The sequence below is a fragment of the Muntiacus reevesi genome, chromosome 12 (genome assembly GCF_963930625.1).
Source record: "Muntiacus reevesi chromosome 12, mMunRee1.1, whole genome shotgun sequence".
NCBI classification, from domain to species: Eukaryota; Metazoa; Chordata; class Mammalia; order Artiodactyla; family Cervidae; genus Muntiacus; species Muntiacus reevesi.
Genome location: NC_089260.1, coordinates 18,054,818 through 18,074,350, shown reverse-complemented (window position 1 = coordinate 18,074,350; position 19,533 = coordinate 18,054,818). Strand labels below are relative to the sequence as shown.

Here is a 19,533-nt window from a genome sequence, read left to right as displayed (position 1 = left end):
AAGCTGATCCAGACTGGAAATAATAATTTAGAAGTCATTGTGCAGAGATTTTATTGTAAAGGTGCAGAAGTATAGCTTGAAGACACATTTAAACAGTTATCGGTGCATCAGTGTCTAGGGGCATCTCCTGTAAACCTACCTTGATGTCTGATCGTACATGTACTCCTCAGCTCCGACCGAAGCACTCCGAAATTTCTGCAAAATATAAAAAGTCATCAAAATTAAAACAAACAGGTGAGTCATTATGCTCCCTCCCACCAAAGTGGCAAAGGTATCCATTGTCTTATCCTCGTTTTAGAAAGGAAAATTACACACGTTTTTGGTATTGTGTTTTAACTACAGTGAAAATAGTTACCATTTGTGTGCAGAACTGGCATAGTACTTGCACATTAAGAATTATATTCAACATAAAATGTATTTGTGCTTTTATTCAGGTGTTCACAGGTGCTCCTAAGGTGTTTCCAGGTACTAGAAACTGTTTCCTCAAACATTTAAACATCTCTTCTATTTTCTTATCTCCAGCACTATTCCAAGAGTCTCGAATTCTGAGTTAATGAAACACTGAATACAGGGAGGCCACACAGCATATCATCAGCCCCACTGAGAGTGTTAGGAGCATTGTTTCAGGAGCAAGACTGTCTGGAGTCGAGTTATAGTTTTTTTACCTGCTGCCTGTGTAGACTGGGGCAAGTGCTGTATTTTCTTCAGCTGTAAAATGCATAGTTAAAGAGATGAGAAGAATTAACTGCATTATTAGCCGTGAACTACTAAGAACAGTTCCTGGAATGTGGCGAGTTCTATCTACGTGTATTAAATTCTGTTCTATAGTGACCACTTGATCATATTCAGTGCCCTTCTCTAAGATCTTCATTATCGCAACATTGTTAAGAGTGAGTTTGGAAACTCTAAGTCATATTACACATGAGGAGGTTTGGGTTCACAGACATCCAGTTGTTCTATATTTAGTGCAAGTAGGATGCATTTTACTACATTTTAGACCCTTTTCAAGTAGATGCACAAACGCGCTAACTCTTGATCTTAAAGTGAATATAACAGAACACTGATGAAAAAGCACTTGGTGGATCACATACACCTGGACCTTCCACTGTGGCGCTTTTTCTAGTCTCTCTAAGAAACAACCGTCTTGCTTCTCCTTTCTCTGCCATAAACGTCCTTTCTTTGAAAAGTAATTCAAAGATTTCCTTCTCAGGAAAGGGTTTGCTGTTGTTGTTGTTCAGTTGCTAAGTTATGTCCAACACTTTCCATCCCCATGATGTGCAGCCTGCAAGGCTTCTCTATTCTTCACTATCCCCGGGAGTTTGCTCCTACTCATGTCCATTGAGTCAGTGATGCCATCCACCCATCTCACCCCCGTCATCCCCAGGAAAGGGTTACTCCCAGCTATTTTCCAGCGACCGTCTCTAACCACTATCGCTAGGATGGTGGTTTATTTTCCAACCACCATCTCTAGACCGCAGTGTATCCTTACATCACAGTTTATATGTACATCAGATATAGCTAAATAATTCCATATCTTTAATCAGTCACCAATTTTTAAGTCTTATTAATGTATTCATTCGTCTACTCCTTCAACAAATATTTGCTGAGCATCTACTTTGTATCAGACCCCATGCTAGGTGCTATGGATACCACAGTGAACAAGAAGATGCAGGCCCTGCTCTCATGAAGCTTCTGGTCTAGTAGATGAAAAATAGTAGCCAAATAATCATTCATTTAAAAGTTTATAAACCATGTGCAAGCACTCTGAGGAACAGCCACAGAGGTCTAGGACAGCACATCACAACTGAGAAAGTAAAAATCAGTCCCACCGACAACCAGCCTTGACGGTTCCAACAGGATGCACTGTGTCCAGTGTCACAACAGAGAAGACCAACAGAAGCCCAGAAGACAGCAACACAGCTACAGAAGCGAGCAACGCCCGCTCCTCCTGTGGGACTGACGCTTTCCTAGCAAAGATATCCTCCGCCTCGCTTTGTTCATCACCTCTTCTGAGCAATGACAACCGAGACACCCAGTTTCTAGACCGCCCCCAACATCTCGATATACACAATCCAGAGCTGGTTGTCACTTCATGCCCCCTTCTTAGATTCATCCAACACAAGCCCAAACACTATCAAGAGATCCTCCCAACTCTCCCTTATGAGCTGTCCCTAAGGATCCCCTGCAGAAACAGACTAAATAAACACAACTTTGCCTACAAATATGTTCATGGTAGTCTTTGGCTGGTGGACTTAGATAGAAAGAAAACTGATTTTACTAGAAACTGAAAGGGGAGGACAAGGAGGTCTTCCCTAAGAACCTCACACAGAATATTCTAGAATAACACTGTCCAATAGAACTTTATGCAAAGATGTAAATGTCCTATATCTTCACTGTCTAATACAGTAGCCACTAGCCACATGTGTCTACTGAGCACTTAGAATGGAGATAATCGGACTGAGGAACTAAATTTTAAATTTTATCCCGTTTTAATAGCTACACGTGGCTAGTGACTATAGTACCTACCGCACAGCACAGATCTGAAACATGGAGCAACATTCACAAGGGTCTTGAGGCAAGAGGAGCATATTAGGTTCACAGAACCGAATGAAGCTCAGAGCAGAGGGCACCAGGGGGAAAGATGTGCAAGATAAGGTGGGAAAGGCAGAGGAGAAATGGAATATACAAGGACCTGAAAACCAGTTACAGATTTAGATCTTGATCCTAGAAACAATGGTATTTCAATAAGAGGGTGTCATGATCAGATTATAATTTTGAAAAGACCATCCTAGGTACAGTGTACAAAAGTGGACTGTTTTACAGACCAGAGATAATGATATCTTGAGTCAGTAAGGTGGAAGCAGAATGGAGACAAAGGAAGGATTTTAGAGAGATTTAAGAAGGGGTCTTTCCCTGGTGGTCCAGTGGCTAAGACTATGCACTCCCAATGCAGGGGCTGTGAGTTTAATCCCCTGGTCAGGGAACTAGATCCCACATGCTGCAACTAAGAGTTCAGATGCCACACCTGGAAGACCCTGCTAGATGCAACTAAAAAGGGTCCACGTGCAACTAAGACCTGGCACAGCCAAATAAGTGTATTAAAATAAATATTTAAAAAAAAGAAAAAGAAGTTGATAGAACTGATAATGACTTAAACCAGGATGATAAGAGAGCAAAGTATGCAGAAAAAAAAATCCTAGTTTCTTCAGAAACCAGAAAGATGGTGGTGTCACTCCACTAGGGTGGAGAACAATTTGTAAACCAGGTTTTGTATAGGTGGAAAGTCAAACAGGGGGTTCCCCGGTGGCTCAGATGGTAAAGAATCCACTTGCAATGCGGGAAACCTGGGTTCGATCCCTAGGCTGGGAAGATTCCCTGGAGAAGGAAACGGCTACACACTCCAGTATTCTGGCCTGGAGAATTCCATGGACAGAGGAGCCTGGTAGGCTATCGTCCATAGGGTCGCAAAGAGTTGGACACGACTGAGCGGCTTTCACTTTTACTTTTCAAAGTCAAACAGGCAGTTGGGCACAAAGATATAGGGTGTAGAGAGAACTGGGCTAGAGAAAAAAGTGTGCAAAGTATTCAGGGCATAAATGGTAACTGAGCTATGGACAAAAAGCCAAGAACTTCTTCAAGAGGCAAAAGAATCAAAGTATCAAATGGTGCTGCCAAGTAACAGCTTTAGCAGAAAGGGGATTTCCAGATCCATTCTGTGCAAGAGTTGGATAGAGGGCTCCTAGGAGCCTGAATAACGGGACATCCAATTCTCATCAACTTTGACCACAAACTGAGAAAACAAAGGGCTTCCCAGGTGGCACTAGTAGTAAACAACCCGCCTGCTAATAGGGGAGATGTAAGAGACACAGATTCAAGCCCTGGGTTGGGAAGATCCCCCAGAGGAGGGCATGGCCACCAGTTCCAGTATTCTTGCCTAGAGAATCCCATGGACAGAGGAGCCAGGCGGGTTTCAGTTCATAGGGTTGCAAAGAGTTGGACACAACTGAATTGACTTAGCACAGCACAGCACATACAGAGAAACCCAAGTCTTCCCAAAGTATAAATTTTATATTCTAAGGATTTTCCAAAATTTTTCTTGGTTCAAGAACAAAATAATAAATGATAGAAGTTTTAGTGGTACTACATGCACTATTTCGAGTATTTGAAATAAAAAAGTAATAAAATTGGCTGCACTAATCAAAAGCAAAGTCATGATCCATTTTAGTAACCGAATCAACATTTTCAAGGTTTTATTCTTTACGTTAGGGGAGGAAATGAACTATCATTTAAAAATTAATCACATTGGACAGTGTTCAGACCCAGGGTAACTTTCCATATCAGTCTACAGATGAATAGGACATCAGTGGACATAATCATCATAAGTCTGTTGGGTATGACAAATAATAATTCTTTGATTTCATTCCATGATTCTCTGCAAACTATATTAATTTGATAATTAACATACCAGGGGCTAAATAATGAAATACATGGTAGAGATATTTCATCTTCCCTATAAATATTGGGTTGGCCAAAAAGTTCATTAGGTTTTTCCATAAGATATTATATTTATATACATGTATATAATATAATATATATATTTTATTTCCATATTTATATATTTTCAGATGTTATGGGAAAATCTGAATATATATTATATATATCAATTATATACAATGATATAATTATCAATTATTATTGCTATTACATGAAATGTTTAATACGTTATATAAAATATTTTATATTTTCAGATATTATGGGAAAACTTGAATAAACTTTTTGGCCAACCCAGTGGTTCCCATTCCTGAGCAAATTGGAGGACTACATGGGAAAATCGACTTCTCAGCCTCTTCCAATTAGTTGAGACCATGTGACTAGTTCTAGCCAATGAAACAGGGGGAATAGCACCACTTTCAGATCAAAGTATTTACAAGTCGTGTGCCACCTCCATGGTCTCTCTTCCCCAGCTAGGGTGACTCTGGAGTCACATACAGAGACGGTAATGTCACAAGATGGAGAGAACCTGGATTCCTGATCAGAAGACGAGTCTATAGACTTGCATCAAGATTATTAGCAAGAAATAAATTTTTACTGTATCATATCACTGAGATCTGGAGTTTCTTCATTCCTACAGCTAGTTAGACGTCTGTTAACTGACATACAAAACTATAGAATAGAATAAGCCAATTCTTTCTTCTAATTTGATTTTTATAATGACAATACACATGATTTTTCTATAAAAACTCTTTCTTCCCTCTCTCAAGTTTTACATGTTTCCTAGAAACCTGATGGGGCTTCCCTTGTGGCTCAGCTGGTAGACAATCGCCTGCAAGGCAGGAGACCTGGGTTCGACCCCTGGGTTGGGAACATCCCCTGGAGAAGGGAAAGCCTACCGACTCCAATATTCTGGCCTGGAGAATTCCATGGACTGTACAGTCCATAGGGTTGCAATGAGTCGGAAACGACTGAGCGACTTTCACTTTCACTTTAGAAACCTGATAGGTGTTAATACTACCCTGATTTATATTTATCAACTTGACTCTGCTTATTAGCTGTGTGACATTTTGGCACATTCATAAGCTCTCTGGATCTGTTTTTTTCATCTGTAAAGTGGGAAAAAATAATACCTTCCTTGCAGAATTGTGGTATAGTAAATATTAAATAAAATGTGCAAGCCACAGTGCCTAGCACACAGTAGTACTCAATAAACAGCAACTATTGTTATGTCTCTTCACAGATTATATAGTTACCTTCTAGAGCACAGAAACCAAGGCACACCCCCTTCTCTCTACTCCCACATTTAGCAAAATGCCTAACACCCAGTATAAACAAGTATTTACCAAATGTTACTACAAAGAGGATACAGAATAAAATATAAATCAAATTAGCTAAATAAATTCATTAAAGAACTTTTTAATGCTACTGGCTTGAATTGAACCAAACTGCTCCCTTCCTTGGTATCAGTACACACACACACACACTCACCCACACGCACACACTCACACACATACACATACATATACAGAGAGGAGAAGTCATCTGTAATAGCAAATGAAACTTACTAATTCAACAACTAGTAGGGATTTTATTAGTTTGCCTAAAGGAAGTACTAGGCTTTTCAGACAAATTTTCCTTAGTGAAATTTACTAGGTGAAATCACCTAATCTTATAACCTGTGGACAATGCCATGTCTGAAGACCACGATCGATCATTTCAATTAATTTACATCACATTGAAATACCTTATGCAATGTAAACACTGATTTCCAAGACTAGGAGAGCACCTAAACTAAATTCAGTGGAAATAATTTTCACATTTAGTTTCTGGTCAATTGCTTTCTCATTCACTTCAAAATAAAACCCCGAATACAATAGCTTCCTTTCATAAGCCTCTTTATCTTCAATACAAGCACAGCTGATAACACATCCCCCAAACAGGGTGACAGTTCCGTTGACATTGGACCACATCCACGGACTCTTCTGTGACTAATGGAATATTTCTGCACTGTGTGAGAAAAACATTAGTAGCAACCCTTTAGTGAAAAAGTATGCACCTCACATTCCTATGTGGAGTGATTTGCTTTTCCCTACAGAAGCATGCCTGACTGCTTGAGGGCAAACCAAACATTCAATAATACCAAAATCCTTCAAGATCCCTCGCTCAGTTTGAAAAAAAAGAAAAGAAGAAGGAACAGGGGGACTTCCTTGGAGGTCCAGTGGTTAAGCATCCACCTGCCAATGCAGGGGACACAGGTTCAGTCCCTGGTCCGGGGAGATCCCACAAACCTCGGAGCAACTAAGCCCACGCACCACAACCTCTAAGCCTGCGTGCTGCAGCTACTGAAGCCTGGGCGCCTACAGCCTGTGTTCCGCAGCAAAAGAAGATGCTTTTCAATGAGAAGCCCATGCACGACAACCAGGAAGTAGCCCCCGCTCGCTTCAGGAATAATAGGGAAAAAAAAAGAGAGGGGAGCGGGGAGAAGAAGAAGAAGAAGCTTGTTGATGATTTTAAGCCACACAGGAAGCTAAGGAAGCAAACCTGAAGATAACAATGTCATTACAAGGACATTGAACGCTTGATGTAAAGCTACCAGAACCCCCACAATATGGAACCCTGATGAGCACAGCGAATTTATCCTGTCTCGCTCTGCTCTTTCCTCAAGTTCAGAGAAAATAGCAGGCATTCAGGAATGACGAGTCAGGAAAGGAAGGGCTGCCAGTGCGGCTTGTCTACTGTGAGCCCCTACCAACGCTGAAGGGAGTTGGTCCCTTTTGTCCCTCTTACTGTCACATGAAAGATGAGAAACAGCTAATGACATGAAGAACACTCACATTAAAAAACAGACACATCTGGCTAAGGCACTATGTTCCTGAGAACCAGGAGGCCCCATGTTGTCCCTGAATACAGAGGTAATGGTCAAGGATGTTGACCCTGGAGACCAACAGCTGGTGGCAAGTCCCATCTCTGCCACTTACTGTGGTATGTTCACAGCTGCCCTTGTGCATCTCATTTGGAAAATAGAAATGACAATAATAGTATCTACCTCATGGGAGTTTTGGGGGGATTACATGAATCCATATTACATAGAATGACACCCAGCACAGAGTAAGTACTCATCAAATGCTTATTATTTTAATTATTCAAGGTTACCATTTCAGCCTCACGTGGCTGAAGTCTGTCCTATTGGCAACTAAATGGGCAGCAGGCTGCAAGTATTTGGTATGCTGCTACCACACTCCTCTTTAAGAAAGAAAAAACCACAAGTTTTCTACTTCTGCCATTGTCTTTAACTGGCCCAGGTGGACTGCAAAATGAGATGTCAGTGACCACTGACTCAAATGCAGAGTCACTGCTCTGAAATGTGGAAGAAGCTGACACAAACTAAAAAAAGAAAAAAAGCATGACATATGCCAAGTCAAAAATTGGAGTGGTGATTCACAATTATATTAGCAACTGATGTTCTACAAAGATCTCAAGGCAATTAAATGAAGAGAATACTGCCTTTTCAACAAGTGGTTCTGGAACCCTGGATGTCAACATAGAAAAAAATGGACAACACTTCTCTAGTATCCCATATGAAAATTATCTCATAGATCATAAACCCACACGCAAGAGGTAAAAACCATTAAATGTTTAGAAAAAAAAAAACAACAGAAAATACTTGTGACATTAGGTTAGGCCAAGATTTCTTAAACAATACATCAAAAGCATAAACTCTAAGAGAAAAATATTGATCAATTGGACTTTATCAAGATTAAATATTGTTGCTGTTAAATATAGTTAAATAAAGCCCAATAGCCCAATTTAAACATTGGGTGAATTATTTGAAACAGACATTTCACAAAAGTTGTTATAGGAGTGGTCAAATAAACACACAGAATAATATTCAATATCACTAGACATCAGAGAAATGCAGGTTTAAACCATAACGAGATAACATCACATATACACTAAAGTAAAGCTAAAAAGATTGGTGGTATCAAACTTGGGCAAGAATGTGGAAAAGGGGCATCCTCATGCAATGCTGGTAAGAATGAAAATATTACAGCTACCTTGAAACACTGTATAACAGTGTTTCACATACATTTACCACATGACCCATATAAAGCTACACATACATTTACCAGATGACCCACCAAGTCCAGTCATAGTTATGTATCCAAGAGAAATGAAAACATACATCCACATTAAAACCTGAATGTCCATAGCAGCATTATTTATAATAGCCAAAAACTAGAAGCAACAAATATCCACCAACTGGTGAATAAATTGTGATATATGCTTACCATGGAATACTACTCAGCAATTTAAGAAACAAATTATTAATACAACCAATAACATGGATGAAACTCAAAACTATTATACTAAATGAAAGAAAACAACAATCAAGATTGCATATGCTATCATTCCATTTATATGAAATTTTAGATAAAGCGAAACTATAGTGACAGAAGGCAGGTGAGTGTTTGCCATGACCAAGGTGGGAGGGGAGGGCTTCAAGTTCAGACTTTTAGGATGAGGAAGCTGTCTGTTGATTCTGATGTTGGTTACACAATTGGATACAATTAACAAAATTTTCAAACTGTGCCCTTAAAACATGTGAATTTAAAACAAAGGAGCAAGCAAAGATAACTGCTTCTGCAAATTCTTTTGGGCACATGAGAAGAATACATAGAATCTATCTGTAAGGTGCAAAGTACACATACGTATACATACTTTATTACTGATAATACCAATTCTTCCTTGAGTTTTCATCAGACAAGGTCTTTAAAGAGTTATATTGTTTTAATCTATAAACAATAAATGCTGGAGAGGGTGTGGAGAAAATGGAACCCTCTTTCACTGTTGGTGGGAATATCAAATGATACAACTACCATGGAGGAGCATATGAAGAAGCATATGGAGATTCCTTAAAAAACTAGGAATAAAACTACTATAAGACCCAACAATCCCACTACTGGGCATATACACTGAGAAAACCATAACTGAGAAAGAAAGACACATGTACCCCAGTGTTCACTGCAGCACTATTTCCAACAGCTAAGACATGGAAGCAACCTGTGGATGGCCATCAACAGATGAATGGATAAAGAATCTGTGGTACATATGTATGATGGAATGTTACACAGCCATAAAAAGAACACATTTGAGTCAGTTTTAATGTGGTAGATAAACCTAGAGCCTATTATAGAGAGTGAAGTAAGTCAGAAAGAGAAAAAAATAATGTATATTAACACATATATATGGAATCTAGAAAGATGGTACTGATGAGCCTATTTGCAGGGCAGGAATGGAGATGCAGACATAGAGAAGACTTGTGGACACAGTGGGGGAAGGAGAAGGTGGGGCGAATGGAGAGCAGCATGGAAACATATACACTACCATATGTAAAACAACCAATGGGAACCAGCTCAAACCTGGTGCTCTGTGATGACCTGGTGGGGTGGGAGGGAGGTTCAAGGGGAAGGAACACATGCATACCGATGGCAGATTCATGCTGCTGTGTGGCAGGAGCCAACACAACACTGTAAAGAAATTATCCTTCAATTAAGAATAAATAAGTTTTAAAAGAAGAGTTGCTTTGTTTTTAAAAAACTGATGAGCAGGCAACACCTTTGGCTACCATTCAGAAGGTTACAAACTAGAAGAAGTCAAGGTGAAAACTTTATAAAGTAGGAAACCTCCACACAGACAGCTCTTTGTTCTTCACAAATATTTGATTTTAAGACTAACACTACAGCCAATAGCGGAATCTGTCATCTCAGAGTCAGGAAAATGGGAATACTCCTCCACACAATGAAAGCAATGTTTTAATAAAATCTGTTTATAAAGAAAGAAGCAAACATGTTTAAAAAAAAAATGAAAGAAAAACCTGAACTCACAGTTGAATTCACTCATCCCACATAAAAAGCAAATAAAGGGCTTCTCTGGGGGACTCAGTGGTAAAGAATCCACCTGCTTATGCTGGAGACAGGAGTTCTATCCCCGGTCCAGGAAGATCCCACGCGCCATGCAGCAGCCAAGCCCGTGGGCCACAACTATTAAGCCTGTGCTGTAGAACCCATTCGCTGCAACTGCTGAAGCCGGGGTCCCCTAAAGCCCGTGCTCTGCAAGAAGAGAAGCCAATGCACCACATCTAGAGAGGAGCCCCCACTCGCCGCAACTAGAGAAAGCCAGCACGCAGCAGTGAAGACCCAGTGCAGTCAAAAGTAAATAAATAAATAAATAAATTTTTTTAAAGCAAATAGAGTAGGAAAGTTAGGTGTGGGTCCTGGGTTTCGGCTTGGGCTCCTGAGCTAACAGCCAGGGACTCACCTCCGCGTTTCCGTCTTTGAAACTCTCGCTGTAGGTGCTGTCCGGGGTGCTGCGCTGGTCGTCCTTGAGGTAGGTGCTATGGCTGGCCATGGACGGCACGCCGTACTGACTCTGTTCAAAGATAACCACGCGCTGCTCCTCCCCTTCTCCGCGGGGATAGTGCACCGTCGGGGTCATGAAAACCGGTGTGAAATCTTCAGCCTTCACCACTGTGATTCCTGACACGGGGATGATGGCTGGGCTCTCGGGGACGTTCGTGCTGTACTGCTCCCGCTTGGAATTCTCCAGGTGGTCTTGATTTAGGGAAAGGTTCACTGGAACAGTCTTCAGGACCTGCACTCGATTTTCTCCTCCACTCAAATTACTCTGGGCTTCACTTGTGCCAAGACAGTTTCTGTGTATTGAAACCCGCCCCCCAGCAACAGGATAGAATTAGAAAAATCATCATTCTGCAACTCCTGAAACTGGTGCAAGCAAGAATCAGTGGATGCTAATGCATTAGGGGGAAAAAATTGATGGTGAACTTTACGATAGAATGCAATGGATCTTTCCATCACTAGAAGTAGGACAACCACCCCCATGTACCTTCTGGTAGCATGCAATCAGCCCCACCTAGAAAATGCTCAACAAAAAACAAATGTTGGCTCTAAATCAAACCAAGCTTTATATTTAGCTTCCAGTTCTTAGGATATATGGGAGCTGGAAGAATAATTTAAACAACACTGAAAAGAAACAATCATACAAACCAGAATATCACACATCTTACTGACCTGGTTTCCTCAATAAGTCAGAGGCATGAAAAAAGAAAGAAAGGTGGGAGACTTGTTCTAGGTTAAGAGATTTAAAAGGCATGACAACCAAATAGGACGAGCAGATCTTGTTTGGATCCCGATCTAAAAAGCCAAAGAGGTATTTATGAGGCAATGGGATTTTTGAGGTGATCAAATATGAACTGAAAGTTAGCTGATGTTAAGGAAGTATTATTCATTCACTTAGATGTGATAATGATTTTGAGGTTATGTAATAAAAAGTCCTTGTTTATTTAGAGATCCATATCAAATGGATATGGATCTCTAAATATGTCATGTTACAGGTAAAATGACATAAAGTAAGCCAAGAACTTACTTTAAATACTACTGCAATAAAATTTTTTTAAAAAAAAGGAAAGAAAGAAAAAAAGAAAAGAAGGGAAAGAAAGAAATGGTGAAGAATAAATAGGTGTAAGAAAAAATTATCAAGTACTGAATCTGGAGGATGGAATGGGTCTTTGCGGGTTCATTATACCACCATCTTTATTTATGAATATGTTTGAAAGCTTTCAAAAGAAAAAAATTTAAATAGTCTTTTTTAAAAACAGGGATTTGGTAGAAACCAATACAATACTGGTTTTGTGGTACTGATAAATATTGGTAAAGCAATTATCTTTCAATTTAAAATAAATTTTAAAAATTCACAGTAATTAAAAAAATAGGGGCAGAACAATAGGTTGAAGGAGAAGATTGGGAAGAATAGTTTTCACTGTTCTGCAGGCTAAACCCTTTGCAGATAAAAATAAGATAATGAGAGCCTGTCGTTAAAATATTTTCACTAAACTGAGAAAAACCATGAGCTCATTGATATTCTTAGCATTGAATTACTATCAAGACTTAAGGAAGTGGTATAACTGGGTTTAGGTAAGACAAGAGCTGTCAGATCTCACACCTCCTGACTGGTACAAAGAGAAAGGAAAGGATTTCGAAAATTAATTCTTACCAGGATAGGATGAACTGTTTGCATCTATACTGCAGGATTTTGAGTGACAGCAGAAGGAAAGAGGAACTTCTTACTAAACGAGCATTGTTGATAGCAAAATGATTTTTCTAACAGATCTTATCAATGAGATTTGTGGCCATCTCTTACTTATTTATAGATTACCCTGAATGACAGAAAGAAAATGCACGTTTTGTATGCAGCTCTGTCCCCGGTGTTTTGCCTTTTTTAAACCAGCAGGTGCTTTCTGGGGTTTATAGGCATCTTTCATCAGGAGAAATATTTGAACAAAATTGGTTCTTCCAAGAATTGAGCTCTCCTGGCTCCTCTCTGTAAAGGAAGTCAACTGGCCTCTGAACTTGCCTAACTCTCAAACAGGGCTTGGTATTTTTAGCTTTGATTTTTCAGATAAAACTTCAAAGTGAAGCTTGGGGAGAAAATGGCTCCTCATGAGCAAAGCCAACAGAAAAATACCTGAACCTCTCTGAGTCAGTCACAGACCTAAAGAAACCACTCTAGAAAGGAATCCTTTAAAGAATAAAATCACGAGTCTATAAACATTCTGGCTTTCAGTAATTACCTGCTTTCGTGGCCAAATCAATACAACAAATCTGTGTCTAAGGCACAGTGAAAATTAGATATTACGTTTAATCTGAATCCAGTGAGTGGATGATGCCAAAACCCAGACCACCCATTTATATCAATATTTCCTAAACCTTGTGTGTTTAGAACATCACATGGCATGTTAATACATGTTCCTCAAAGAAAGGAGTCCATGATAAAATCAATATTTTTAAAAAAGATGCTATTGCCAAAACAAGACCACCCTGGTGGGTCACAGCCGTGAACACAGTAAAGGCCCCCAGGGTTTCCTCCAAATGTTTCATTGTAACCCAGAATCTCCCAAACTCATTTTAGGTAGTACCTTTTGGATAATATCCTGCAAGTTGAGTGTAGAAGGGTTGGTCTATGTTCAATAGCTACCAAAGCAATTATCTACTTTTTTCACATTTCTGGGTTTTGCACAAGCATGGTCTTACTGGTTTGGCCAAAATATTCTAAATTAATCAATTCCTCTACAATCAGAGTCCATTTCAGTCCAAATTTCTTAAGTCTGTATTTCATGTAAAACACTTGGATTCTAAACAAGAAACACAGGTCAAAATATTTTGGGCATTCTTATAAACAAACAGATAAGCAAGTGAATACAGTCGTGCAAATATAGTTGAATCTTCATTACCACGAGACAAGGAAATAATAGACTCAGCACTGTCCTATAATGTGTAACAGTGCCTCTACAGAATAGCACTGACTTTAAAAGCTGATGCCGGAGAACTTTGAAAGTCATACCCCAAAATGGGTGACCTGAACAAAGTTAAGATCTATTGTGAGATACTGACTCACTTGCAATAGAATTTAAAATTGAACCAAACATTATAACTTGAGGAAAAAATGCAATGCTAGGAATGGTGCATGAAAATACACTCTTAAAAAAAAAATTGGAGTCATGTCCTTGAGATTACTTTTCAAAGTGGCGACTTCTGTATACAAACATTTGTAATGATATCATGCCAGACCATGGCACCTTAATTCATGAGTACACTGCAGACCAAATGATATCCTTCCAAATTACATTTAACCAGAAGTCTACAAAGTCATAATTAGCCTATACAAGGTGATTTGTCTATACCTCACTGCCAGGTTTTTTAAGGCACTCTGTAGATATAAAAACGGGCTTTAAAATACAATGGGCAGCTGTCAGTCTTTAAGGCTGCTCTAAAAGATACTTTACCAAAACATGGCCTATTGTATCTATTATGATACATAGAGAGCACACATTTTAGATTCATTTCTCTCCCCATCTCTACCCCCTGCATGCGTTCCTAATCTTTCTGTGATTACCGGTGTAGGACTTAAACTTCTTTAACTTATTAAATACGGACTGGATGGAGGAAAAGTTATTGGACCTGAAGAGTATCAGTCTCTTTCTCTCTGTCATCACTGCTACTAACTAATGCCCGGGTCCCCAGAGCAGCATAAAGTCCCAGAAGATCCCCTTGGAAGAGCAAATCACACACAGACAGCCTTGACCTTCTCCTGGGGGTGTGCCCTGGAGCTGACACACAGCATCATACTGCTGGCTGGCGGGGTGGTCCCCACTGCTAGTCGTATGACAAGATCACAAGGTCACAAGCTGTTCCTATCAAGGGCAGGAAAGATTCTGACATCTGTTTTACTAGGAGACTTCATTTCTCTTGGCTTCATGTTTCCAAGTGGAAAACCCTTCAACAGAAAAGCACTGTGGCTTCTCCATTCCTCTGCAGGGGAAGAGATATATTTGATTGGTTGTGTTCGGGAGCTACTTTGGGAGAAGTAGTTGAACGAGGTGGTTCAGACCTTTATGGGTCCTTCTTTATAGCTGGATCATCTTGGCCAAAGAAAGGGGACAGACACTCCAGTCACCTTGGCCAGACCATACGTGGTCTGTCCCTTCAGGGAGGCCTGAAGTCCTGCCTGGGACTGGATGAGAAGCCATATCTAAGTCAGTACTGATACGTTATAAATTGCCCGTTCAAAATCACATTCTCTAATTACGTTTCATTAGAAATAGAATTGATTTTTTTTCCTTTTTAATTTCAGTCTGTCTTGTTTTTCAACTGGTCCTTAATTCAGGACTGAAGGAAAAGAGTGCTACCTATGGTCTCCTAACATCCTTCCTGCCCCTGCACCCTGACAGTGTCCTCTGCCACCCATGGCTCCCTACCAGCTCCTCCCTGGACCGAGATCAGCCTGGCCTCCTTCCTCTCCCCCTTACCAAAGGTCATCTTCAAATGCCTCACTCCCTTAAGAGCCTCATCGCAGTTACACAGCCACTGAAATAACAGAAAAGTTCACACTAGCAGTGGGCTATCTTGCCAGTATATCACCTCTGTATCTTGGGATTTGCAGCCTTTTTGGAAGACACTGATGACCCTCTGCAAATTGCAAAACCAAAAATTGCAATTTGCTCTCCCAACTGAGAAATCCAGTTTTGGTCCAGGCTCCAAAAGACAGGGAGCAGACGTCAGGCTTCTTGACTCCCACATCCTCTCAAGAACAAAAGTTATAGTTTAATACTATCGTTGTCAAAAACATAAAAAAGGAGTTATCTAGAGAATCAGGCATATTCCTGTATATATTATCATACCTCTTATCCTGGTCTTCTTGGCTCTCGCTTGCTTTGCTTACAGACAGTAGCCTCTTGTCTCGAGGAACCTGAAATCATGACCAACCATTAGTCAGACTTACATAGATGCAACTGTGACCTTGTGCAGAGCTTGCCACCAGCATAAGCAAAGAAAATGAAATGGAGCATTCTCTGGAGAAAGGTGGCAAACTTGCAATGGCCAGGAGATGGTTAAAGGTGAGAAGCCTGAGTGGCAATGACAGTGGACCAGACACAAAACGGTGATGATCGGTGTATAGTCACAGCAACCCTGATTTTGCTGTGCTCTGCCGACACAGGCAGTTATCGCTGGACCTGAGCACCTCTTGAACCCTCCCTACCTTGGTTGGGCGTAGATGAGGGGAATCTATGCTCTGGAGCAGACATAAAGCACCCCATTAAGGAACAGAGACTGGCCCTCCATTGTGATGAGGGGCTCCAGGCTGACATGTAGAGCCCATGGTAGTGGGCTGCACCGTCAGTGGCGGGGCAACATCCAGTACCTGGGCCACCTTTACCCACCCTCCCTACATAGCTCACCGCTTGCCTCCCACCCTTCTTCTTCTAATGCACTTTTATTATGGACTTCACAACTACAGTGCCAACACATTACCTGAAAGATTATTGAAAAAGCGCTACTTGAGAGAAGGGACACTCCGTCCAGTTGTGTTTCTGACCATCATCTAATCACCCGACGGCACTAAGGATCACTTACCTATCTCTACCGCAGTTCTCAAATACATGAATAGTGGGTGATTAGATTTGTTTGGCTGGTTGGATGTTTTGGATTTTTTTGTTTTTCAATTTTGTTTTTTCCCTAAATCTCCAGATCTTCCTTCTAGCCACACACCTTTGCACTGAAAACGCATCCTGCACTATTTTGACATAAAAGAGGGTTTATGAGAAGTCTCTCTTTTCTGAACTCCTCTTGCAATCCTCATGGATGGCTTCCACTCACCCAAATGTGTCTGCAAGCCCAGCCAGCTGGGTGAGGGAGGCGACACAGCAGGGTGGCTAAGAGTCCAGACCTCGACCTGATGGTTTGGGTTCAAATCTCAGCTCTACCACGAACTAACTCTGCCTCAGTTTCCTCAGCTGTAAAAAAAGGAATCGTGGTAGTTCTATACCTCAAAGGGTGTTTAGTAAAATTAGAAGAGACAATTTTTTTAAAGTACTTAGCATGGAAATTTATACGCATTTGTTAAATAAAAATAAAGTAAATCAATTTTAAGCCCTTCATGCACATGTCAATGTTGAGGGTCTACACAGTAGCAGCATTACTACATGTTAAACAAGAAATGAAATGAATAAAACAAAACTCCTTATCATCTCCTAAAGATGACAGATAATCACAAAATTTTAATACCAAGCACATCCATGTTCCCAGCAGCATTATTCACAATAGCCAAAAGGTGGAAATGACTCAAATGCCCATCTAACAGATGAACGAATAAACAAAATGTATTTTATATATATATATGTACACACACACAATGAAATATTATTCAGTCTTCAAGATGAAATTCTGATACATGCTGTCATATGAATGAGTCTTAAAGACATCACACTAAATCCCGTGTGACTCAGATCCATCCTCTTCCCTGTGCAGGCCCGCCCCCTGGCTCAGCCCCCCACCTCTTTTGCCTGGGCTACTGCATCCGCTTAGCTGGTCTCTCCTCTCCTGCAGTTAGTCCCTGCAAATGCATTCTGGCTCCATTAAGAAGAACCAGCGTGGTCTTTCAGTCTGACCCCACCGTGCCTGCAGATTTGCTCCCATCTGGGCCACCCGGACCCATGTTTATTTTTGGCTTCCCAAAGACTGTCCTTCTTAGAGAAGCTGAGATCTCTGAACTCAGGCCCCTTCTTCAAGTCTGGACTCACCACCATACATCCCTACCTGAACATCCTACAAGCACTTCAAACTCAACATACAAGTATCCTTTTCCCCAAAGTCCTTCTTCTGTACTCCGCCTTGGTTAATCTGCGAATCAACTGAGCTATTGTGATCCTAGTTATAGGGTTCTCTCATCAAATCTCTCTCTCTCTCTCTCTCTCTCTCTCTCTCACACACACACACACACACACACACACACATACACACACACACACACAAACAGAATCAGTTGCCAACTTTTATTCAAACAAATACTCAACGATCTCTTGAACATACTGCTTTGTTTCTGCGTTGCGTGACTGACTAAATAGAGTGGCTGATTTAGGAAGAACCTCACAAATGCCGACCCAGGGAACAGTTACCATTAGATCTTACTTTAGGGTTTCATTCTTTTTATCTGGACAATCGCAACAACCCGTTCACTGGATTCTCTGCTCATAATCCATCTCCCTGCTGCTGCTGTTGCTGCAACATGTGTAAATCATTTCTCCAATCTGCCAGGCCAATGTTCAAAATCCTTCAGTAATATAGAAAATGATGTCAAAGAATAATAGAAAAATTACAGGAAATTTCATTTTCTTTAAGCTTCTATCCATTTTCTTTAATGTATATAAACTGAAAACAAAAGGCTTTATTTTTAAGTTAAAAATAAAAAGATTTCTTTCAAAAATTTCTACAGCTTATGAATATTTATTAAACCATTTATTCACTCATTCATCTAGCAAAAAACAAGGCCATGTGCCTAGCCCTGCACGCTCTCTTGGGGGAATAAAGCCCAGCCCACCAGCCTGGTCACTTCCAGAAGGAGTCGCTGCCTTCCTAACCAACCTTGCCTGCCCTCCCCCTCGCTCTCTCCCACAGTTCAGCAAGGCTGATTCCTTGGATTTCACTGAATGCATCCTGGAGTTTGACCTCCCACGTTTTCTCATATCCTGTTTGCTTTGCCTAAAATGCTCCTTCTCCGTATGTCTACCTGAAAAACTCTCCTCTGCTTCCCTGTAGAATAGGCACTGCTTCCCATCTCTTATGTCTCCTGCATTGGCAGGCAGGTTCTTTACCGCTAGCACCACCAGCTGCAGTCCATGGGGTCGCAAAGAGTCGGACATGACTGAGCATGATTCTGGAAAACCTGAGCTCTCTGGAAGGCTGGCACACCCTCCTCACTGCACCTGGGGAATAGCACTTTCATAGTATTTACTGCCATGCACTGTGGTTACAGGTTTACAGGACTGTTACAGACATCCTGGACCGTGACCTCACTAAGGGCTTAAACTGGGTCCCATCTGCCTTTGGATACTCAATCCACCCCGCTAGTATCTACACCATTGCTGGAAGGTCATGGTGAATTAGCATTTGTTGGATGGATGGATGAATAAATGGATGACCAAATGGTTAGACAAACAAACAAACATCTTGGTTTCCAGCAGCACCAGGTCAACAGAATAGAGAGGAACCAAGTGGCCAGGGAAGAACATTTTCACCAGAGCTAGAATCAGACGATTACGAATCACCAGCTTCTTCAGGGGAAAAGTAAAGTAAGCTAAAGTAAATCAAACCACATAAAATTAACAAATGAAATCTGTCATATTTTTCTGTCATGGCTGAAATTAATCAAAAGGTCACAATTGATTTCAGAGTTGTTGTTGGTGAGTGTAGCTTGAACCGAATAGAGAACTAAGCTAGTATCTGAGTCTTTAAATTACAACAAATTCTAGCATTTTGGTTAATTTTATAGATTTCATCTAAGGTCCAAATACATATCTTAAAAGTTTTAAGCCTATTTTCCAATGGGATTCCATTAAATCATTTTTTAAACAGGGTTGAGTGTTATGGACTGAATTGTATGCCTCCAATGTTTGTATGTTAAAACCCT

General features: G+C 40.5%; 1 protein-coding gene across 4 annotated transcripts in view; it reads right to left on the bottom strand.

The window, feature by feature from the left end:
* The window catches only part of GRHL2 (grainyhead like transcription factor 2), a 171,206-nt gene that overhangs the window by 98,487 nt on the left and 53,186 nt on the right, over window positions 1-19,533 (bottom strand). For all 4 annotated transcript variants that reach the window (XM_065902742.1, XM_065902743.1, XM_065902744.1 and 1 more), the window contains exons 3-5: window positions 15,749-15,816; window positions 10,813-11,206; window positions 140-195 (exon numbers count right to left, since the gene is read on the bottom strand). In XM_065902742.1, coding sequence (XP_065758814.1) covers window positions 140-195; window positions 10,813-11,206; window positions 15,749-15,816 — 518 coding nt within the window. The remainder of the gene's footprint in view (window positions 1-139; window positions 196-10,812; window positions 11,207-15,748; window positions 15,817-19,533) is intronic.